The 24,776-nt window shown below is 48.1% G+C and overlaps 2 protein-coding genes across 7 annotated transcripts in view; one reads left to right on the forward strand and one right to left on the reverse strand.

The window, feature by feature from the left end:
* Nucleotides 1–24,776, forward strand: part of LOC119436225 (ras GTPase-activating protein raskol-like) — a 379,883-nt gene that overhangs the window by 98,622 nt on the left and 256,485 nt on the right. For all 6 annotated transcript variants that reach the window (XR_007463548.1, XR_007463546.1, XM_037703015.2 and 3 more), the window contains 4 exons: nucleotides 5,635–5,769; nucleotides 14,603–14,724; nucleotides 16,200–16,284; nucleotides 22,846–22,966. Coding sequence is in view for 4 of the 6 variants with exons in the window: in XM_037703015.2 (XP_037558943.1) it covers nucleotides 5,635–5,769; nucleotides 14,603–14,724; nucleotides 16,200–16,284; nucleotides 22,846–22,966 (463 nt within the window). In the remaining 2 variants the exon portion in view is untranslated. The remainder of the gene's footprint in view (nucleotides 1–5,634; nucleotides 5,770–14,602; nucleotides 14,725–16,199; nucleotides 16,285–22,845; nucleotides 22,967–24,776) is intronic.
* Nucleotides 1–24,776, reverse strand: part of LOC119436231 (prolyl 4-hydroxylase subunit alpha-1) — a 404,330-nt gene that overhangs the window by 79,682 nt on the left and 299,872 nt on the right. The gene's annotated exons all lie outside the window — the stretch shown is intronic.

Genomic DNA, 24,776 nt, shown 5'->3' on the forward strand with positions numbered 1-24,776 from the left:
GGTTGCTTCAAAGAGCAACAGGCACCACGCACGCACGCGGACGCACACACACTCCTTGCGGTTTTCTCCATGGCTTCGCAACACTCCCAAATGCCGCAATGCTCATCGCCGTTCACAACGCGCCGCGCCATAGAAGGTGCAAAGCGTCCTTCGCCCCCTCGCACCGACGAGTCAATGGGACCATTGCCCCCCCCCCCCCCCTCGCGCCTGACGACAGCGCAAATCAACAACCCCCTTCTCGGCAAAGAAAAAAAAGGAAAAAGAAAAGAACAAGAAAAAGAAAAATCGACGTCTACGTACAAGAAAAAAAACACGTAATGAATTAAACTATAAGGCTGTACACGCGAGAAGTAAATGTACTTTCAAATATTTAAAACAATAATTACACTCAGTGTGCGCACTCAAGAAAAAGAAAAAAAATGCACGCTGCTAAATGCTACATAAACAACACTTGCAATAAGCTGGGCTGGGGCCAGCTTCTTTTCGTGCACTGGCCGTAAAGAAGCTAGCCCGCTGAAGCTACGCATTTTACTCAGGGCCTTTGGTTGCGGAAAAGTCCGGCGTCCGGCGCGAAATCACACAGGTGACCGCTTCCTCAGATTGTACCGGTGCGTGGTTCGATTGCTGTCCGTTGCCCCGGGTGTGCCCCGTTGCTTGCGCGCAATGCCACTGGGCACTGGCGCAAGCTTGTCGGACCGTGATGCAAAGGCCTTCAGGTCGGCGATATGGGCACGGCTGAGTTTTCCCGAAGGGGGATCCTTCAGCAAGTACGCGAGCGGAGACCAAACTTTCTCTACTCGGTACGTACCAAACCACTTAGGAGCGAGCGAGGCTGAGAACCCCTTGGTCGCGTCGCTAAGAGCGTGGTTGCGCTTCAGGACAAGATCACCTATCTTAAATGAAAGATGGCAATGCTTCCAGTCGTATTGAGCCTTCTGCTGGGCCCTGGCCGACACCAAACTCTGCCTTGCTCTACAGAGAGCCCGACAAAGCCTGTCCCGAAGTGCTGAAGTGTAAGTAGAACAGTCTGCCGGCGCCTCCTCGTCCCTGAGCTGGCATTGCATGACACTGGCCACCGGATTTGCCAACTCCCTTCCAAAATTGAGGAAGGCGGGAGAGAAACCAGTCGAGCGATTCTCGGAGGTTCGGATTGCGAATGCGAGCTCACTCAAGGGGTCTGCCCAGTCCTTTTGGCGTTCGGGAAAGGCCGCTAACATTGGTTTGAGGTCTCTCCGTCAAATTGGACTGGGGATGGTAGGGCGAAGTGGTGCAGTGATTAATTCCCAGGGAACGGCACGTAGCACCAAACACTCGAGCGGTTAAATAGGACGCATTGTCCGTAATCAGTCTTTTCGGAAAGCTGAACCGACAAAACACTTCCTGTAGCCTTTCCAGCACCGCTCGCACTGTCACTTTATGAAGCAGAAACAGTTCCACCCATTTAGAAAAATGATCGACTACCATCAGGTGTGTGAACCCCTGCTTACTCTTGGAGAAAGCCCCATAAGATCGCAGGTGGCCACTTGCCATGGACGCTCACTGTCGATTGGTTTCATCAGCCCGGTCGGCTTGCCACCCCTTGATTTCACTATTTGACAGACGTGGTAGGAACGGCAATAGCAAAAAATGTCAAGCTTTATGCCAGGCCAGGTCAGAGTTTGGCTTAGTTTCGCAAAAACTTTAGAGCCACTCAAATGACCGGCTAAGGGTTCGTCATGAGAACATATCAACAGTGCGCTTCTCAGACTTTTGGGGATAACCACCTTAAACGGGTCCACAGAGTCATCATCGGTGGCTATGTATTTCAGCAGGAGCCCATCATGATCCAGCAAATATAAATCCGCGTGGGACCCAGCGACACATGCTGGTTCCGGCCCCCCTGCGCCCGCCGCACTACTAGCAGCGTCTCCGCGCTCCATCTCCCTGAGACCATCGCTCTCTCCGCGACAAAACGGATCAATTTGTTGGGCCTTCAGTAGCTCTTGCCTGCTGAAAGCGATTCCAATTCTCCCAAAGGGGAGGCTGGTCTTGTCCTCACTCAGGACTGCAGCCATTGGCGTCATGGATTCGCTTTCGAGAAGCTCCCCCGCTCGCACGCGTTGCAGCGCGCTGCTTGCCTGGAGAGCAGAATAACAGGTTTGCCCACTTGCGGACTCGCCTCTCTCTCCGCTTGTTTTGCCCCCGACGCTAGCTGGCGCAAAAGCACTGGCAGCGGCTGTCGCACCTGGAGAAAAGCTCTGGGTGGACAATAGGGCATGAGATAGCGCGTCAGCAACACGTTAGTGCTCCCCTTTCGATACTGCATAGAAAATTCATAGTGCTGTATCAGGAGAGTCCAGCGCGCCAGCCTGCCCGCAGGCTCACGGAGCCACATCAGCCAGCTTAGCGCACTGTGGTCTGTTTGCACTACGAATTTCATACCATCAAGGTAGACATCCAATTTACGTAGTGCAAACACGATAGCGAGGCACTCCTTCTCCATCACGAAATAATTCCTCTCTGCCGTTATCAAGGAGCGGCTGGCAAAGGCCAGTGGCTGCAACACGCCATCGTATTCCTGTAGGAGGACTGCTTCTAAACCCAGATCGGTCGCGTCGGTCTGGACAACGAACGGTTTGCTCAGGTCGGAGAGTCTAAGCTGCGCTGTCTCCGCAATGGCACTAGACAGTTGGCGAAAAGGCTGCTGCTGCTCAAGTCCCCATTGCCACTCTGCTGACTTACCCGAAAGCTTGCTCAAGGGCGCCTGCACTCGGGCACAGGACGGGATGAACGACCGGTAAAAGTTGGCCATTCCCAAAAAGCGGCGAAGGCCACGTACGTCCTTGGGTGCGGTTAAATCTAGGATTGCCCGAAGTTTCTTCAAGGATTGCCAGGTGTTCTTTGGATTCGAAATCGAGGATTGCCAGGTGTTCTTCGAAGGTTCGTGAATAAATCACAATGTCGTCGAGGTAGCACATGCAGTATGACCACTTTGCTTCCTCGAGGACGTGGTCCATCAATCTCTGAAAGGTTGCAGGACCGTTGCAAAGACCAAAGGGCATACGAGTAAACTCAAACAACCCTCTGTGGGACGTGAACGCTGTCTTGGACCGGTTACGCGCATCCATCCGGACCTGTAGGTAACCTTTCGAGGCATCCAGCATAGTAAAGTACCTTGCACTGCCCAGGGTTCCTACAATGGAGCTAATTGTAGGAAGCGGATAGGCATCCTTACGAGTCTCTCCATTCAGATGGCGGTAGTCTATGCACAGATGATGACTGCCATCTTTCTTAGGCACCAACACGATTGGAGATGCCCAGGCGCTGTACAAGCGGCGGATAATGTCGGCCGATAGCATCTCGTCCAGCAAACCATCAATCACCTGCCTCCTGACAAGGCTGGCGGGCCGGGGGTTACACTTCAAAGGAAGCGCGTCACCAGTTTCTACCGCGTGGCTTGCCAAATCGGTACAGCCCGGTTGATCGGTGAAAAGGTCTTCGTTGCCGCGTAACAGGGCCGACAAACGAGCCTTCTGTGTATCATCCAACTGAGCCGCACATGTGGACAGAGGATGTGGTGCCTCTTCGTGCCGTGTCGCCCTATCCCAATGGGGATTTTGAGGCAACAAGCGCATAGCGCAGGGGCATGCCCCCGAATTCTGCGCGCGACACGGTTCGTGCCGTGCCTCTCGATCCCAAAGGGGACCATGAGCGGGCGAGCGCGAAGCTCGGGGGCTTGCCCCCGAACTCGGCGCGCGACACGATTCGTGCCGTGCCTCTCGATACCAAAGGGGACCATGAGCAGGCGAGCACGAAGCTCGAGGGCTTGCCCCCGAACTCGGCGTGCGGCACGATTCCGACACACAGGTGTCCGATCTGCACAGGCAAGATCGGACGCCGGCGGGGAACCAAAGGGGTCCCGCACCAGGGCGAAAATACAGAAAACGGGCTCCTATAGCACGTCGCTGCGAGAGCACAGGCTCAAGCTGGGACATGCTGCTAGGAAAAGTCCCGGCGGCTTTGCTATTTGCTCTGGCGATAACCAATGGGTCAACTCGCGAGAGCTCGGGCAATATCCTTCGGCTTGGGCTTTCGGCAAGTGCGGCTCGGCGTGGTACGACCTCGCACGAGCACTAGGCACCGCTCATCGGCTTGACGTCAGGAAAGGATCAGCACAAAGTACGCGCTCCCCGCACGGCCAAAGGCACTGTGCGCGAGCTCAAGTCCTAGTCACAATGGTGTCGGCGCATGAGAGGAAAGCATGTACATACCGTGCGCTGATCCCGGAGATAAGAGAGCCACGCTCGGTAACTAGCACCCGACGCGAGACCGCGTAGTGACGTCAGCGCCCTCACCGCAAACCACCGCGTGTGGAGCGCCACCGCTGGAACCGGTTGGGAGCGGGCGAACAGGTGAATGGACGGCAGAACAGGTGAAGCCCGCGCAATGGCGCCAACCCTTCCCTCAATCCCCACACGTTAAGAGACGGGAAGAGAGTGGTGTTGATCGGAAAGCAAACGGCGAGAACTGATATTTTAGTTGACATTAAGAGAAAGAAATTTAGCTGGGAAGGCCGTGTAATGCATAGGGCAGATAACAGGTGGACCATTAGAGTTATAGAATGGGTGTCAAGGGAAGGGGAGTGCACTCGAGGACAGCTGAAAATAAGATGGGGTGATGAAATTAAGACATTTGCTGGCGCAAGTTGGAAATCGGCTTGCGCAAGACAGGGATAATTGGAGATCACTGGGAGAGGCCTTCGTCCTGCAGTGGACATAAAAATAGGCTGATGATGATGGTAATGATGATGAACTGACTTGATTCCACAAGTGCCCAAAAGAGCATGCCAGTGCTTTGCTTTGCGCACATATGCTTGCCTGCGACCTGGTCAGTCCGTATTTCAACCATATTCATGCTGTCAATACAGATAGATGAAATTATAGTCAATGCGTGCTACGAAATCTCAATCCCCTGGGCAACACTGAGGTCAACTGAGCTCCCATAGCGAACTATTTGATTGCGGATTTCTTTACTACAGTCGTTGTCCAGCAGTTTCCTTCCGTCATCGCTGCCCTCAACGACACAGACATAGAGGGTGGGAATGGCGCTGTTTGAAGTCACTTAATGATTCTGAGCAGCAAAAATTCTTAATAACAATCAAAAGATGCTGCCCGGGACCGTGTCGCTGTTTAAAACATAACAAAACAAATACTGGGCACACTGAACTTGCAGACTCATGACAAACCGCAAATGCAGCCTTTACAATTTTGAGGGCTTCGCGTCTCTTGTCCCGTGGGTTGGGCATTCCAGCAACTACTAGATTGACTATGCTGCGCGAGTTTCTGTTTTGATGAGGCACCGGCAATCATGCCAGCAACATATAAAACCAAGAATATCGCTCTTTCCGCTCGACTTGATGACCGAATCAGCATGCTGTTGTTCAGGTAGAGTCCAAATTATCAAACGACGCACTTGTAAGGTGTTCAACATTTAAGTGGTCCGTATACATTAAGTCTATGGGGCCAGTGGCAGTACTGTGAAGCTGTCCAAGTAATCGATCATGTCCTAATAATCGGTCGGTGACTGCATTTCCATCAAACGTAGTGACTTGTCATTGGTGCCAATAGTGACCTATATATATCTGTGCACACGCAGAGTCCGGTGAGCACGGAGCCGAATCCATCAGGAGCAGAGGCTGTCATTGAGATCCCCTGCGTTGTGGACCTTGGTCTAGAGCTGGCCCAACTGCAGATGATGCTCAGGGAATGCCTTCCACAGCTGGAGGGGAAGGTACTGATCTCGGACTGGCTGTTCTATTCTTTCATCGCCTGACCATGCTCTCACGTTCCTTGAGCTGCTAGGCCGCCAAGTTAATCTATTGCCCTCAAGGAAAAGAAATTATGGTTCAAGAATGGAAATATGCTGCATATGTTTGGGCGCGCTAATAGGAGGACATGATCACACTAGCAACTCTTCACCACCTGGCATTAAAAATTTGGCATTTTGTGTTGCCATAGACAGTAAAAATACCAATACAGTAAAACCTCATTAATTTGGATTTCACTGCACTGAAAAAAATGTCCAAATTAACATAATGACTAATTTTCGAGGGTATCAAGAAAACAAACAAATGCTTACTACATCAGTAACAACTTGATGAGGGTTAGTTGGTTCATAGTTGAGCGAAGGTATGAAGTAACAGCGCGTAATGAACAAGGACGAGAAAGGAACGAAGACCACAGGACAAGCGCTGACTGCCAACTGAATGTTTATTGCAAGAAAACCAGCCTTTTTTATACATACTCAAAATACATGCGCACATCAAACACTCGCTAATCACAATGCCAATCTTTCTTTCAAGAAGTTTATTTCTTTCTCCGATAGTAGAAGAGAAGGCGAACTGACACAATTGTCACCTTCGATGCTGATGAAAAAGGCCTCTAAAATTTCTCTTTCCTTCTTAGATTTTCCTTTTCCTATAAATTTCGTTTTATTAAACATCGGAGCGCATGCATGTTTTTTACAATGTTCAGCTAAATGGCTACCATATCCGTTCTTTACATTGTTGCAGTGTTGTCGAGCACGATCATTGAAACATTGTCCAGTTTGACCTATGTAAGCTTTTCCACAATTCAAGGGAATCTGATACACTACGTTACTTGTGCAATCAGACAAAAATCGGGTTTTGTGATTAACAGTGCAAGTGGGGGGCCTGTATCTTGGTTTCATGCGTGCACAAATCGAAGACAGCTTGCAAGGGGCGTTGAAAAGCAAGTTGACATTATGCCTATTTGAAACTTTCTTAAGGTTGTGTGATAGCTTGTGCACGTACGGAACAACGTGCACTGGTCTCCTGTCTTGATTGTTGTCTTTATTGCCTGGTTCTGTTTTGTGGAAAAGTTTACATAGGTCAAACTGGACAATGTTTCAATGATCGTGCTCGACAACACTGCAACAATGTAAAGAACGGATATGGTAGCCATTTAGCTGAACATTGTAAAAAACATGCATGCGCTCCGATGTTTAATGAAACGAAATTTATAGGAAAAGGAAAATCTAAGAAGGAAAGAGAAATTTTAGAGGCCTTTTTCATCAGCATCGAAGGTGACAATTGTGTCAGTTCGCCTTCTCTTCTACTATCGGAGAAAGAAATAAACTTCTTGAAAGAAAGATTGGCATTGTGATTAGCGAGTGTTTGATGTGCGCGTGTATTTTGAGTATGTATAAAAAAGGCTGGTTTTCTTGCAATAAACATTCAGTTGGCAGTCAGCGCTTGTCCTGTGGTCTTCGTTCCTTTCTCGTCCTTGTTCATTACGCGCTGTTACTTCATACCTTCGCTTACTACATCAACACGCTTTCATTAGTGAATGAATGAGCAAATCCTGTTTCTATTTTGCACAAAAGCAGTCTGGAAGCTGTAAGTCTCGTCATCTCGTGACTACCATATATATACTCGCTTAACTAATGCACTTTTTTCCTAAAAAATCCAAAGCAAAGTGGGGGGGTGCATTTATTATGCGGGGTAAATTTTATGGGAACTTTTTCAAAACAGCAAAAATTGAAAAGTAAGACGGTAATGATTTGAAAAATGTATTAGATAACTTATCTTTGCAGTAAAAATGCACGTATACTATTTGCAAACCGTAACAGCGTTGTTATTGCACTTCACTCTGCATCGGAACCACCAGACCTGTCATCCTGGTCACTGGCCGCTTCATCCACATCGTGGATCCACAACAGCTCGTCCTCGCAGCCGCTTCCGGCCATCTGCCATTATCGCACGCATCACGTTGAAGCGCTACTTTTCGGCACCTGATGTTTTGATAACCACGCTGCGTGCGTCTCTTTCCTCGACCGTCCTGCTCATCGGCATGTCAAAGTTTATCGGTGTCTGATCAGTGTTTCCATTTTGTGAGCAGATAAACCCTGTGTCCCGCAGCAGGTGTATAACTCGACTTGGGTCCCATCGCACACAGAAAAACAAGATATGGGGGCAAAAGCGAGCAACAGACAAGCAAATTCGACACTATGCACAACTAGGCTGACCATGCTGACCAAGTGCCGGCCGCCCCTTCTTCACTTGGACTCTCATGTGCGCCACGCCTGGCTACACATTGCACGTGCTCTCTCTGCTATTACGTCAGAGTAAAGTCGGTAAACTGCGTAAGGTTACTTGCAGAGAGCCAGACAAGGTTTTTTTCTCTCTAGAGTCTGCGAGGTGCCTTTCCGTTGGGCCCCAAGCTACCATGATAACACGCAGCCCGTTCTTACCGCATGCTTACCGCCAGTGTTCTCTCGCCATGGCTTTGCCGTCAGCTTCTCAGTCATCAAACCCACTGCCCCTGCCGATGTGCCACCACGGCATTTTTGCTGCTAGCATGGATGTGTAGCCTACAGAAGTTAGCTGCAGAATTTTGTTTACGTGATCTCAGCATTTCTCACGTGACATCATTATTAAATATTTCTAACACAGCGACATTGCAGCTGCTGTCGACGCGATCATGGATGGCGACTACGCAGTTTTGAAGGCACACGGCCGACATGCGTACTGAGTCAAAACTAATCTACTGTTTGCCACAACCACTGCTAAGAAACTGCCGCCGCTATCGATGCAATTATGGACGGCAATCTTGCTATTCTGAAGGCACGCGGCTTACGCACGCACTGATTCAAAGCGAAACTACTGCTTGCCACAACTGTTGTGGACGAAACCATGATGGCTGTCGATGTGATCATGGATGGCTACTGCGCAGTTATGAAGGCATGCAGCCAGCGCAGTGTTATGCGAGGCAGTAAACACAAGAACAAAGGCTGTAAAGGCACAAATAGGCACGAAGCTTTCCGGCGTTGTTGTCATTTACCGCCGATTGCTGCTGATGACTACGGCGATGCGGACTCCGCCGCTTTGTTTCAGTTGTACACTAGCTCCATTCTTGCTCTTTTGCGGCGCTCCGCACTCGCTGAGCTCCAAGAGTTGTCCGATTTAACTGATGTGCGGCCAAATACGTCCGAATTAACAAAAGTTTCATTGCGTTAAACAATGCATACACCTGCTGGGACCAGAAAATGAGTCCAAATTGTCCGATTTCCCGAATAACAAGGTTTTACTGTACACTCAAACCTCAATATAACAATATATTTAACTTTTAATGTGATTAGCATTCTTAGGGTACTCACGTACTTTCTGGGGCCTGCCTGCCTATCTATCTCTCTATCCATATGGTTAACCATTTTGCCGCAAATCTGGGTCTCTCGGTAGTCCATTGTCAAATGGGTATCGCGTCAAGCTACTGTACCGAGGGAACAGGGTTCGAAACCAACTATCGGACGAACTAGGATCACTGGGTATGTGGCACTGTGTACCTATCGGCCACTCTTTTCAACGAACGTCTTCAACACCGACATGGGTCACTGGGGATGCGGGACTGGGTATGTGTCATGGGTATTAACCGCTCTTCAGTGAATCTCCACGCTGACTTGGAGCACTGTGAATGCGCCACTCTGTCTGTGCTGCTCTTCAATCAACCTCTGATACCTACTTGGATCACTAGGTGTATGCCATTATGTGTGTGCTGCTCTTTAGTGAACATATCTGCGCCAACTTGGGTAACTAGGTATAGTCCAATTCATTTATAAAATAACAATCCTAGAGGCAACAATCTATCGGTTATAACGACCACATTTCACTGCATTTACGATTTTCCGACCCTGCATATCGAAACTACAGTAAAACCTCGATAATTCGAAGGTCGCCGGACCACGAAAATTCTTCGAATTAAGCGGATTTTCGAATTAACCGAAATGAATTTAAAAAAAAGAACACAAGCAAGAACTTGCCGCAAAAAGAAACCATCTTTATTTTCCATGTCCGAGAAAGATTACTCGAAGTAATCACTGATGCGGGATTACTTGGCGCGGTAGTTCGCCGCCCCTAGTGCCATGCTCTCCAGCTGGCTCACAGCACGTAGCATACAAATATCACCCGCACTGCACTCAACAAAGTTGCGAACGATGTTCACGGAATCGATAACTGCCGCGAAAGCGGGCGTGGGGGTGTCTGACTTAAAAAATTTGGTTTTGATGGATATACCGGACTTCAAAAATGCACTGTCAGGGTTCCCATTGAGTTCATGCATTTTCGCACCCAATTTTTCGGACGAATTGAGACCCCAAAGGTCGATTTCCCGGACTAAAAATCACTCTTTCCGAGCCACACTACCCAATCTTGGAGGCCGCCATGTTGGATTTTGCACTGGCTTGGATTCCAGTGGCTCGCTGTATAGCCTCCAAGATTAGAAAGTGCGCGCTATCAATAGAGAGCTTGCGCCATCCTCCCGTCTCGGAGGCCATGACCGCTCTTCCTTGGCTGATAAAACGCTCCAGAGTACTGCACTTTTTCGTTTTCCTTTCTAGTATATGCGCTCTGCACTATCCTTTTAACCATTTATTGTGGGATGTTTTTTTATTGCCGCGCGCCCGCCGTATGTGCGAGTGACAGCGCGCGGGGGACGCGCGCTTTCATGGAGAGCGAACGCACGGCGGATTTCGCCGCTCAGTTTCCGTTGAAGCGATAGACCGCACGAACCTTCGCTCGCTGCTGCGGCGGCCGCGCTCGTGCGCGCTGACTCCCCGCTTGTTAATTGAGCGTTTTTTTTTTTTTTTTTTTTTTTTAATCTCTAAAGTTTCGGTTACTATTTTGAACACGGCGTGTACATTGAGCAGGTGTCTCGGAGACCCATGTCTTAGTGATCGGCGCCACCTCCTGTGCCTTCGTTAGAGCTAAGCGGTGCAAAGCTTGTTTCTTGGATCTCCATGGCGAACTCCGTTGGCGGAAATCGCCAACGCGGTGACGTTCGTGTCGACTGTACACGGAGACAACGTCACTGCTGCGCAAATCCAGGGAAGTCGATCCCCTCCAAGCGTAGTATGAGGCAGGGCATTATTAGAGTTTTGTTTAAGCCGCACTAATAATTTTCTTTGCCTAACGAGTTTTTCGGACTATTTTTCAGTCCCCACGAGCTCGGAAAATCGGTTGGCGACTCTACGGAGCGCCCTAACCTAACCGCCGCACATTGCTACCAGCCGGAAACTTCGAATTATCCTAATAGAGCCATGCGGGCCATTCAAATTATCCGGTTGAATTTGCATTGAGAATGACGGGACCGCTCAAATTCTTCGAATTAACTGAAATTTCGAATTAACCGAGTTCGAATTATCGAGGTTTTACTGTATATAACAAACGTTTTTTAAATCGCCCTACTGTTAGAACAAACGCTTCGAACCCGGTCACGGTAAAAAGAGGGCACACACCAAGTACCAAAGCACGGAAGCGCAACAAAACTGGCCGCACGGCAGCAGCACGCGCCCCGCTCCAATCAAGCCACTTTGCTGATACAACCTTCGAGATGAGCGAGTGGCTGCCGCATGCGGATTTCGAAAGCCACGAAGTTCACTCGCTTTTAGGCGCACCTCTAGGGAGCAGGAGGGAGACATACAGGATAAACAGCAAGGCGCATGGCATGCACTAGTGTGTGCGGCAGTGCAATATTGGATGCCACAGCGGTGCACTCTCGTTTTTGCCCAATTGTCCGTGTGTCCGTGCAGTACCACATGCATTACACCTATTTCAACGATTCGGAATGACCGGCTATGTCCTTCCAATATGGAACAATGGCCGCTCAAGCATGCCTGTTGTTACTGTCCGTATCCACGCGCCCAGAGTCGGGCGTGCTGCAGCAATGCGATGTGGCAAAGGATCAACGGTTACTATGCCGTTATCAGGAGGTCATGGTTCAGTGACGCTTCATGTACGCGTTGCCGATTGCTGATAACGATCTGCCTTTCGAACATTGCATTTTTCTTTTGCCTGAAGCGACATAAATAACATAATTTTAAGGCTCTTATGTAGCTAACGCGCAGTCGTAATGCGGGGACCACGACGTCCGAGGCATTCACTGAGTGGCAGCATGCCGCAGCAGTTTCCGAATTTTATGTTCCTGCCAACTAGAATGCTTCGATCTCTTACGCAGAATACGGTCATGCCCCGCTGGTAGTAAAATAATCACTAGCTCTCGAATAAAATATGGCAGCTGCGCTTGTAGTTTTGAAATTACAAGTGATTGTAACTGGGCGCTGTTTCGAAACAGCTATATCACGCCGCATTTCGTTCTTTAGATGGACGTTTCTAACAAAAATTTGCAGCTCTATGCAGGAATGCACCAGGAACAAAAATGACATTGCAAATCTTGTTTTTGGACCAAAGTGCTTCCAAATCGTAACTGCTAATGCCAGCTTCAGTGCGGTTATATTTTGAGTGTATTTAAAGGGACTGATAGCCGATTTTTAAGCATCTAGTTCTTTATAGCGCAGCGCAAAGCTCGCCCTCTCTAGTGTTTACACCTGCAGCGGTTACTTCCAAAGGCAGGTGGTTATTTTGTAGGCAGAATTTTCCGATCTCAGCAGCATATAAAAAAGTAAGAGTCCCCCCTCCAGCAACGCTGAGAAGTGGGAGCGATGCCGATGGCCTGCCTCAAATCGTGAAAGCCGCCCATCGTTCTGTTTTCACAGGAGTGAGTGCAACTATACGTAACTGCTGACGTTTTGACCTTTTTGACCACTTTTGAAAATAAGGAGCTGTTACAATAAGTTTGCGTTGTTGTACAGACCTTTCTTATATTTGTACCGCATTTTTTTCCACATACACTCCTGCATTATGGCTGGCTGGCTCCCGCCATCATTATTCTGTCAATGGACTCGTCTATAGACGAACCTAGCCAACGCATCGAAAACAAAAGCGAAGGCAGTGCCAGTTTACAGCTCACTACAAACGAAGGCCTATCTGCACATTGTAAGCTAGGAAAAACTTATAGCAGAAAGAAGTCTGCTGCATATCAATACTAATCAAAAGACCAGGAACCGCGTACACTGATAGAAAGTAGCGTGGCGCGCCAAAGGTCATTTTTCCCGAATTTTAGTGAAGAATTAAAAATATAAATCCATGTTTAATGAAAAAAACATGGCTCGTTCTAACCAATACGACAGGCAATCTTTCCATCTGCAGGGTTATCTCAATTCATGTTCTGAATGGTTGTCTGTCCCTTTAATTGTGAGTTCATATATAACGAACTACTAATATAACGATCACTCTTTGCGGAACTATCGAGTTCATTATAAACAGGTTCAACTGTAATTGCCACTGGGAATGTGCCACTCTATAATGACAAAAAATCTTTTCAATTTCTCCGCTGCTCTGTGGAATCGAACCCGCACTGAGCATAGTCACTTTCATTGATCGCCTTGATAGCAACCATGGTTTCATCTGCAGCAGTTGCAGCAAACTGTAGTTTCGCTTTGACTTGGTGCGCACTTAGGCCCTGTGCTTTCAGTACTGCGGGGTCGCCATCCACGATCGTGTCAATCGCAGCTGTGGTTTTGTCTATACCTGTACAGTAGTTTCGTTTTTGGTAGCTGTCCAAGATGAAGAGGGCCTGCTACAGTACATCGTGATGTATGGGCGATTTCGATATGGGTGAATTGCAAGAACGCCCATGTCCTGTGCATTGGGAGCGTCAAAATTAATCTGGAGGCCCCCCCCCACTATGGCGGGCCTCATAATCACATTGTGGTTTTGGGACTTAAAACCCCAGAATTCAATTCAATTTAGTACAAGCTAAGAAAAAGGTACAAAGCTTAAAATATTGCCGTGAGGCTGTGTAAAAGCCAGAGTACATGGAGCGAATAATCGGCGTCCGAGCGACGAACTTCGTCTGGCGGCGAACGCCCGACGGCCGGCGTCAAAAAATTTGACGTCCGCCGCCGATCTGCCTGTCTAGACATTTTCATTGGGTGAACGCCACCGCTGGAAGTGTCTAGCGCGCAGCGGTGGATGACAGCCAATCAGGAGGCACTAGTTGCGGTCGCAATGCATGCTGGTGTATCGCGCGTGCCTTTTCGTGTCGTCTGCAATCGCGTTGGTGTTGCCGTGTCTGCATGTCTCTACACCGATTGAGTAGTTCCCAGTATCATATCTCAGGAATTGCGTTGTATTTGTACATCCCATATCTGCTGATCTGCGGGGAAACAGACAAGCAGTGCAAGTTGTCTACCACAGCCTTCAACAGAAATCTGATCTCAGAGGCCACATGCCGTTGTCACGCCTATCGTCTGACTTCCCCAATAGATGGCGCTGGCATCGGATATTTCTTTCGTAAGGCTTAGCCGCATTCAAAACGAGAAGCGATCTCGAAAACTCCTCAAGGTTATCCATAATACTCTGTTGTCGAAGCGGCCTGAGACTAAGCGAAAGCTGTTTACGCAATCATTTGCTACCAACGAAGTGAATTCTACAAGGACAATGCCAAATTCATTTCGAAGCGGGCGGCCGGGACCGCCACCAACACGGCACGACGGCAAACGCGCGGCGGCGTTCGCCGCATGTATCGCGACACGGCGAACATCCTGCGTGGTGTCGCCGCGTCGTTACTTGACGCACGAAGTTCGTCGGGAAAGTTCGCTCCATGTATCCCGCGCTTAAATCTGCAAGTTTCAGGCAACACCTTGTTTCATCTAGAGAGGATGAGCCCTTGCCAGCAGGAACCTAAGTCTATACTATTTGGTTATGCAGGAAGGTGAAGCAGCCTTGCGGGCTGCTTTAGATGGTCGACCACGCAGTAGAGGTCAGGTGTTGTCCTGCCTGGAAGCAAACCCAGCACCGGCACCTCAGCCTCGCTCATCAACCCTGCCCAGGTGGGTGGAACCAGAGTTGCCAATAATCTGAGAAATCTCTACACTGCTGCTGGAAATACCCAACATGGTCCTATGCATATTGAATTTTATTAGTTATATTGCCTTAAAGAGTGAGAAGTGCAGCTTTAATCTGCTTAACGTGTAGTTCATGACATTTTGTGTTAGCTATACCGTAACAGTGCTTTGGAGCGCATAATAAAACTAAACTGAGAAACCGAATACCGTTTGGATAAAAAAGATGCAGACAGTAAGTAGCTGCAACATCTTTATTATGGCCACGAAAATTTCCAGTGCCAATAGACAAGTCAATGTACTACCCGTCATTCCCATGTTAGCTGAGCAATCACAGTGCCAAATTTCTCTCTAGCAACTTTAGTAGGAAATGCTATGGCTTTTGCAACTACCTCTATATACGTCTCGTTGCTATGGGGTGTTTCTGGTTCCATCTCGGCCACGGTGGCAGAATTTTGATGGAGGCGTAATGGAAAAACGCTTGTGTACTTAGAGTTAGGTGCACGTTAAAGAGCCCAAGGTGCTCAAAAGTAATCAAGAGTCCCCGACTACCGTGTGCCTTATAATTAGATCATGGTTTTGACATTTAAAGCCTCAGAAATCAATTAATCTTTAATAGGGTGTGTTTACACAGAATCTGGTTCTGTGCTGTATATTGGTGTACACTTACTGCACAGTGCTGTAGCTTGAATGGTTGTAAAGAAAGTGGCATGGGGTGGTAACAGCTTGCTCTGACTCCTGTATCTTCCTCACCAGCACGTCAAAAGACGCAGCTGCTTAGCGTGTGGAATGAGTTCTGCACAATTGCAGGCTCATGTTGCTGCTCTGTCATAAATAATCCTGCTATTGGGCTGTGTAGCACATGCCATTGGATCACAGTGTGTTGTTCTTTATTGAAAAAAATAGGTGTTTGACTCATATCTTCTAGTAAACGAAGGAAGCACACTGGCTGTTCAGCATTGCCAGAATATGAAATGTGAATGCCACTGGTGTGGGATTACCAATTTATATTAGAACTGTGAGGCACAACTATCTAAAACTACATTTTTCTCTCGAACTTCAGACATTTTAATAAATACTTTTCATAAATAATAATAAAGAAGGCTTTTTTTTTTTCTTTTAGAAGTTGTTGGTTTATATCATTCTGATAAATAGTCTCGCTATGACTAGCATCATTCCATTATGCATTTCCATAAATCAGTGTACATCTGGCAGTGATTGTTTCATTTTTGTAGTTATATTAGTTCTTGTTATTGTTTTTTTTTTTGTATTTATTCCTTTTGTATCATTGCACAGTTTGCGCTCCTGTTTGTATCACTATTCGTATATCCCCTTTAGCCAATGCTTCAACCAGATCTATAAGGTATGTAAAAAAAAAATTTCCTTGCCAAACTAGTGTCTTTTTTGTCCCTCGCGAATTGAGCTTTGGTTCTGCTCATATTTAAGTCAGTGTGTCTGTGCAGGAGTGCCCTGGCTCCAAGTACTACAATCCCTAGAGAACTACCAAGAGCCCTTCCAGATTTGCTTACCACTATGCCCTCAGGACAGGTGAGCCACTAACCAATTGTCTTTCAATATTTCAGGCTTCTCTGGAGCTTCGTCCATTTGCATGTACAATCACAAAAGTATCTGCATTAAAATTAAATTTAATTATGGGGTTTTACGTACCAAAACCACAATCTGATTATGAGGCACACCGTACTGAGGGACTCCGGAAATTTGGACCACATGGGGTTCTTTAACGTGCACCTAAATCTAAGTACACGGGTGTTTTCACATTTCGCCCCCATCGAAAATACGGCCACCGTGGCCGAGGTTCGATCCTGCGACCTCGTGCTCAGCAGCCCAACACCATAGCCACTGGGCAACCACAGTGGGTAAAAAAACTTCTGCATTATCTGCATGAAAGTATCTGCATTAGGCCACAGAAGATAGGATTACAGGTTTTTTTACAAGGGGTCTGCGAATATTTGAATATGAATAGAATATCTTATTTTTAACATTCATATTCAATTGTTTACAAATATTCAACAGCACAAAAACATTTAAAGTGTCTTAGAACACTCCTTAGAGGGCACGTAACAACTTCCAGCGTATAACCAAAATTTGCTATGTGGTCTGGTGAGGGGCCCTTTAAGTAAATGCTATGTAACTAAATGCAATGCATACAGTTGTTTTTTATTCTATGCAACGTATAATGTTAGGCAACTTGAAAAAAACGTGAGGTGAAGCACCAACCAAAATAGACCTGAAATTTAATGACATTTCAGCTCCCCTACAGGAGCCTTTATGGTAGCCTTTATTGTGAATAAGGCTCCTGTAGGGGGAGCCGAAACGTCGTTAATTTCTGTTCTATTTTGGTTGGTGCTTCACTCTGCGTTTTTTCAAGCTGCATAACATTATATGTTGCATAGAATGAAAATAAAAGCAATTGTATGTATTGTATTTAGTGGCATAGCACATAGCAAATTTTGGTTATATGCTGAAAGTATTTACGTGCCCTCTAAGGAGTGTTCAGCCTCAACAATTTTTCAAATCAGTTCATTAACAGCAGAGATTAAAATATTTGAAATGCCAGGAACCCATGATTTCAGAATAATTGTTGGGTTAGTTGGTTTTCTATAACTGAACAAGTAACTTGGCACAATAAAAAACACAGACACAAGACAGACAAAGACAAGCACTACTCACAACTGTTTATTGGAAGGGAAGAATTGTACGTATATATATATCCTCTTGTCACACCTATGCATACCGAACAATAAGAACGGGCACGTGAACGGGCAAGAAGCCAAATTCAGCATCAAGTAATGAGATAGACGGCTTACTTATACACCGATCTCTATTCTTCTTGATAAAGAAGGCCTCCAGTTCAAGTTGAGAAGAGGCATTGCTGCTCCTGTCCAGAATAGTAGCCTCATAATATCGACTCGCGTCTCCTGTAATCCGGCAAGACTAGTACGAGAGATGGCGCGAGTGTTGCGCTGCAAACGCCACCTAACGGCAGTGTTACTCGGGTGCAAAAGGGAGTGTGCCACTGGAATGGATGAACACGATGGTTCGAACACGACACCATTGGCGCGACCGTACACGCGAACGACTAGGTGCTGCTGTCTAGCATGAAGCGAACATATTCGCTCGTTATCCGGTCGCGATGAGTCGGACCTCCTCGATTTGTCACGCGCCCATCGGCATAGTAATTTGGCTAGCAGGCATTAGTGTATGAAAGGTGCAGTAAAAGCCCTTTTGATTGTTTGCACCACTGTGTTGTCCTTCCTTTGTCCCAAGAGCACGTGTCAGACCCCACACGGTATAAGTCAGTGCCACAGTCACAAGCACTGGGGCAGGCACGATAGGATAAAAGAGCATGATTGCGGCGCTGAAACACGGTAGAAAATTATATTGTTTAGTTCTCTGCGCGGATGACTGCACGACGTGAGAACAAGCAGACGAAACGGAAGTACAGTGGAATCTTGTTGATACGATTCTCAGTGGTGGTCCAACTGCACCATTTGCGCCATTTTGCTACAATTCGACCTTCCTGCTCCTGACTGCGCCCACTGAAGTGCCATTTGCGCAAACGGCGAAAAAGTGTGATATTTTCGCGATTTCACGGCAGTGCAATGTTTTCAGTAGGGTTATGAAACTACAGCAACGACCGATTTTCCGGACGCCTTTGCTGCACGCCATGGTGCCCCATAGACATCAATTTATAAGAATGTCTGAAATTTTGGACACAAAAACCGTCGCCGTCTCGTTTTCCGGACTTTTTGACATGACCGCAGGTCCGAAACAGCATTGATCAAAGCCACCACCGCTTCCATTTCGATAATCTTGCCGCCTCGAACAGGTGCTCTCACATGCAGATCTGCTGGCAACCGTAGGCACCACCGCGACAACACTAGGCCTAGCTACTTCGACGTTCGTCACCAAGCTTCTTCCTGTTTGGTGCCATGTTTTTCAGTAAAACAATTCTCGGCTCTTAGCAATGGCGCCGACTCCGCCATTGTAACCATCGTTAATGGCTTCGAAACTCGGAAAGCACGACGCGTTGTGTAATGCCGGTTCCCATAAGTCAGCTTCGCCTCGATACAGCAATGTTACACGGTGAAGCATATGCAAAATATTGCGGAGAAGCATGCTCAGAGTGGGAAAGGGCAAATGTCACGGGACACAGTATGTATTGCTTAATTATATAAGCCTGCACCCGCCATCTCCTGTCACAGTACGAGCACCGATACGCCTTATAAGTGTACTGGCAGGCCTTCACAGCTATTTCGGACGTGCCTGTGGAGATTTAAACCCTTTGGGGCAGTAAAAGGCATGCATGCGTTTTTTCGGATTGCCCCATCTCTTTGACGTTCTCGCGGTCCCGAGGGAGTCCGAAAAATCGCACATTGACTTCACTCAACTACACGAATCGATTTGTGAACATTCAAATAATTCAGTTCGTGACTCGATTATCTACTTCTCGATTTTTCGCACATTTGGTGAAATACTCAGCTTAGGTTGATGCACTGCACGCAGCCTTACCAGGGTGCTCAGTTGGTTTCGGGACAAAAGGAAATTTAATTCTGAAGTTTTTACGGGATGAAACCACAATCTGATTATGAGGCACGCCTGTCTTGGTACAAGGGTCGTCCGGGTCATCAACTCCAATCGAAACAATTCCTATATTCGATGCCGACAAAGGGAATGGCGACGAAAGCAGCACCTACCATATTTTTGCACGTATAACCCGCACCGAAAATTCAAATAAGTTAACAGTAAAATTGAAATGCGGGTTATACGCGAATTTTACATGGGAGGTGTGGCTTCACTGGCTGCGCGGCACGCTCTGCCATGCAGCCACACCTCGAGGCGAATTTCTCCGCCATTTAGTTTCATTATCTTCTAGGGAATCCCATCCTCTCCCCACCACTGCGTGTTGAAACTCCCTTCTCCTCTCCCTCATGGTCGTCCATTCTCCTCCTCTTTACTGGTCGGCATTTTGCGTATAGCGAATAGTGCATGAAGCACCGGCGAACTCATAGTTACCCGTTCCCGCTGCGCTCCCTTGCTCCACGCGAAGCACTTTGCAATACGGCGGAGAGCGAAATCGTCGTTTGAGAAATAAATCGCCGAAATCACGTGAAAGCTACTACTAAATGGTTCATTATGAGAAAAGGAAAGGTTGACGCTATTTTCTGCAGCCCTTGAGGGAGCATGGCTTAGCGCTAGCCGTGCCTACGAAGTGATCCGATTCACGCCAGATGTCACGTGACCGATTCATCCGTGATCACGTCCATCGTGTAAATCCAGCTTTATCAGCATCGCTCAAGAGGGGAGAGAACAGAGTCGCTGGCCGAATTTATGACGTGGACGAGTCGTGCTTCGTGCATCCGTGAATGGAGTGTTCTTGCAAAAATTTCAGCGTTGTTGTATGCAGTTATTTCTGCGGGTTATAAGCACGGATATTTTTTTTAAATCTTTCCCGGCTGTTGTAATTTGGGGTGCGAGTTATATGCGGAAAAATACGGTATGTGCAAAGATAAGAACCGATAAGCCACTGGAAGGCATGCAGATCATATCGCATACATGTGTTCATGCATGCAGATTCACACGTTTGCACATGTAGTTCAGAACTTTCTGTCAATCTGCAAACTTTATGTGCAATTGTGCAATTTATGCACGACTGGCTTCGACAATTGTCAAAAACACGTATGCATTATCTCGGAACCAGTCGCCGGTAAGCCACTTATACGAATATATTAGCGGCAAGCTTTCTGCAATGGCTTGTGGATAGCTTGCCGGTCACATGGGCCAACAGCCGATTTTCGCCATGGAACACTGCCTAGGCCGTTGGGCCTATGCGGTAGTGCTTCGAAAGGTTGGTCGGGCATCGACGACAAAAGTTGGAGTTTTACACCGAATCAACTCGTATCTGTTCGCAGAGGCCACACAACACACGGGAAGCCGACAAACCACCTCACAACGAAAGCGAGAGTATGGGATGGCATGAATGTTCGCCATCGCCATCTTTGCGGCACACCGTACGGAGGCATCTCATCTTGGCGCCTTTCACAGACGCATACCATAAAATTCCGAGCAAGCACCCCCCCTCAAGCAAGTCGAAATTACCGGCAAAGTTAGGGGAGGCGCCATCCCGGAACGGCATCAACTACAAACAGTGCGGAACGGCGTGGAAATTAGACATTAGCAGTGGCGTTAGAGGGGGGGGGGGGGGTGCACAGGAGGGGGGGCGCTTGCTCGGAATTTTACGACAGTCTTTTGTCAAGCTTCTAGCATTGTCATTGGGCGTAATACACATTTTGTCTAGTGCGGTAAAGCATATCAAATCACATCTGTCATTTCGAATGTACATGAGACATTAGCCATCACTTTTAAGTGAAGCTTTATTGGCTCACCAAGTTTCAGTGGCGTTGTCACTCAGAAACTCGCGTGTGGTGCATACTAGCATTGGTTATGCGGGTATGAGCCAGAGACAAGAAAAGAATGAAGGAAAGAAAGAAAGAGCAGGTGCGAGGGAAGCTGCGCCAGATCACGTGACGCGCGAGACCAGTCAGGGTCATTTGGTGTGTCGCGGGGAGGGAAAGGGAAGAGGGTGGGCGTGCGCTCCGCCAGGCTTCCCTTGCCTCAGATCAATTTTGGCGCCCAGATGGGAAGGCACGCTGGGTGCGTTCTGCTGAGACGCAGACTGCGTTTGAGCAACGGCACCGCGAGCTCTCTCGGGAGAGGGCTCGTCGCCGACGTACCGATTCTAGCTTGAGGGCTTCCGAAGCCCAGGCAAAACGTCAGCGTCGTCTTGCCCTCCAGAAACCCGACGATGGTGGTGCACGCCTCGGCAACGCTAGCGCCAACTTCCCCAGTGCAGCAGCCAGGTTTCAACGCGAGTTTCTGAACCGGAACTTCGGATCCAGCTGCAGTGCGTGTGACCGGTTGTGGTTTGAGCACAACGGGGTACTCGTCAGTGCAATTTGTTTCGAGGAACACCGAAAAAACACACTACCAAGCTTCGCTTACCCCCATTTCCTCGACAGGGGAGGGGCTGCTGATTTTATTTGTCTTGTGCCTGGCGGCGCAAATTATTCTAGCACATTTGTAATTTTATGTCTGTCTTGCGCACAGGTGCATATCTTTGTTCTCTTAGCCCACAAAATTTTATTTATTTTTAACAAAATTAAGGTCCTTGCCTACCCAAATAAAAATGTTTGCAACTTCCGTGGGAAGGCAAGCTTTAATTGGTCGCTGTTAGCTTTGTGTCTTGCTTCACTGTTCAGCAGCACTTACTGATTGCACAGTAATAACAAGCTTCGCCAAAATTGCTACAGGTTACTGCTGTACTACTCCAAGTGTCCTAAAAAGATAAATTAGACATTTTTCCTGCTCCAAAAATTGCTCCAAATCTCTGGCTGGACCACCACTGGATTCTGCATAATACGTTTTTTGGGATAATGCTTTTTCTTTTTTTTCTTTTTTTTTTTTTTTGCTTTGGCCAACGTCCCTAGGAGCAATGTATTTCAGATGATACATTTTATTTTCCCGTTCCCGGGAAGATTGTGGCAACAAGATTCCACTGTACATCTCTCTTGCTACGGTACAAAGTAAAACAGAATACGTGGAAATTTGGTTTGTCGGTCTTATTATTTCTCTTAACTTTAATTCGTCTATTGAAGCAACAGATTAAATAACTGATGTTGCCTTGAATAATTCTTGAAGTCACTAGCCGCTATGAGCGACGTCACAGCACTGCCATGTACGTAGGCGTGTTGCGCTATATACGTTGACTCTCTGGCTGGGAGCGCAGTTCCCATGAGGAGAAGGGCAAGCAGCGTTTGGTTTGAAATTTAAGCTCTTTTCGTGGCACGTAAGGATGTAATAATTAGTAAACACGATCGTTAGCGCACATTATATGCACTGCACTGGCAGCTAAAAATGGCCAGACCTAGTGAGGGGCTCTTTAACTAACCACTTCTTGAATGGTATACTTCACATAGAATCCAGCATTTGAAATGGATCTCTTGTGTTTGTGTGTTGTTATTACTCCTCTAAAATTAGTTGTGGTTGCTTGACTTTGTAGCCTGTTGACCTGTAATGTACATTGTGCAGGGCCCAACTGCAGTGAGCCATGTGCTGCCTCCACAACCCGGTGGATGCCCTCCACTTGCATTTAGCAACCCGGTCTACCGTTGGGGGGGCCTCCAAGAACCTCAGCCAGAATCTCTCACTGGTAAGCAAATGTCATTATCCTTGTTGTGCATAAAAAGTGCCATGGTGAAGTATTGCATGTAGGACACGATCCTGAATAGCTGCACGGTGATGATTGTTGAGCCTCACAACATACAGCTCCCTCGCAATTACACCACAACAAAGATGGCAGACACGGCCAGTGTTACCAGATGACTATGCAATGTGAATATCCCTTATTCGCTTGTCAATTGTTTCTTTCGCGCAAGAAGCTGGTTTGGTAGGTAGATCACGCTGCAATATGCACACTAAGTGGCCGTGCTTTGTACAGTGTAGACCGCTTATAACGTAAGTCGCCTGAGTCGCGAATATCCGCACTATAAGTGGTACCGCACTATAACCAAAGCAACAATTTTCAAGGCCCGCACATATGCAAAACATGTACACCGAGCCGCCACGCGTATGCGACAGTTGAGGAATGCGGCTAGAACGTTTGCATTCAATTTACAGTCGAATCTCGTTAATTCGAAGCAAATCACGTGGCACTGCCATAGAGTAAAAGCTTAGGAGAAACTCCTCAATGTCGCACGCAAACAAAAGAAAAAAAAAGAAGAAAAAAAACGCGGCGGAAATTTCACCCTCTCTCAAATGGCAAGGTCGCCGATTCTGCGTTGCGCCGGAACATGCGTGTCGTGCCGACGTCTCAGCCACGTAGCCACGCGTAGAAAATGGCAGTGAACCCTTCTTTCTCCTTTATGCTTCCTCTACTTTCTAGTCACGTGTTGACCTTGCACGCGGCGGCTACGGCAGAGGAAAGCAGCGGCGCTGTCCCAGGCCGGCCAACAAAACTGCCCACGCCGGCAAACACCCACTTCCCGATAACGGCAGAAAACGAAACTTCGGGGAGCTGGCGCCGGGCCAGCTGGAGCGGCGGCACCTGCAAGGCGGCGGGCGCGCACTGTGACAGTCGAAAGTGAGGGAGCTACGAGGGAGGGCGAGGGGAGCCAGCGAAGCGGTGGAGTTGCCGAGGCGAAATCCGCTTCCCTGCCGCCCTCCTCCCTCACATTCCACGGTCTCCGCGTGCGCCCTTCTTTATTCTATGGTGCGCCCTTCGCCATGCCATGCCGGCGCCGCCCGCTCCCTGAAGTTTCGTTTACTGCCGTTATCGTGAAACGAGCATTGGCTGGCGTTGGCAGTTTCGTGGCCTTCGCTCGTTATGCGCGCCGTGATATTTCACGACTCGCACTCAAGGTTCTGGTTTGAGCCTCACTGGCTGTTCGTTCGCACGGCGGCACCTGCAAGGCGGCGGGCGCGCACTGTGACAGTCGAAAGTGAGGGAGCTACGAGGGAGGGCGAGGGGAGCCAGCGAAGCGGTGGAGTTGCCGAGGCGAAATCCGCTTCCCTGCCGCCCTCCTCCCTCACATTCCACGGTCTCCGCGTGCGCCCTTCTTTATTCTATGGTGCGCCCTTCGCCATGCCATGCCGGCGCCGCCCGCTCCCTGAAGTTTCGTTTACTGCCGTTATCGTGAAACGAGCATTGGCTGGCGTTGGCAGTTTCGTGGCCTTCGCTCGCTATGCGCGCCGTGATATTTCACGACTCGCACTCAAGGTTCTGGTTTGAGCCTCACTGGCTGTTCGTTCGCACCACGTGCCCTTCTCCTTCGCTTCGTCTCTCTTTCTTCATCGAGCACTCCTCGTTTGAGGGGAGGTTCGCCGTCTCCGCTGACTTCCTTACTCCCAGGCAGCCGCACTGTAACCGGTATTTCGTTTCCCGCAACTGCACTATAAGCGATACGTGTATACATGGAGTGCTATGGGAAAATTAACGGGAGTCTGAAAAGACCGCACTATAT

Source organism: Dermacentor silvarum, chromosome 1 (genome assembly GCF_013339745.2).
Source record: "Dermacentor silvarum isolate Dsil-2018 chromosome 1, BIME_Dsil_1.4, whole genome shotgun sequence".
Lineage (NCBI taxonomy): Eukaryota > Metazoa > Arthropoda > Arachnida > Ixodida > Ixodidae > Dermacentor > Dermacentor silvarum.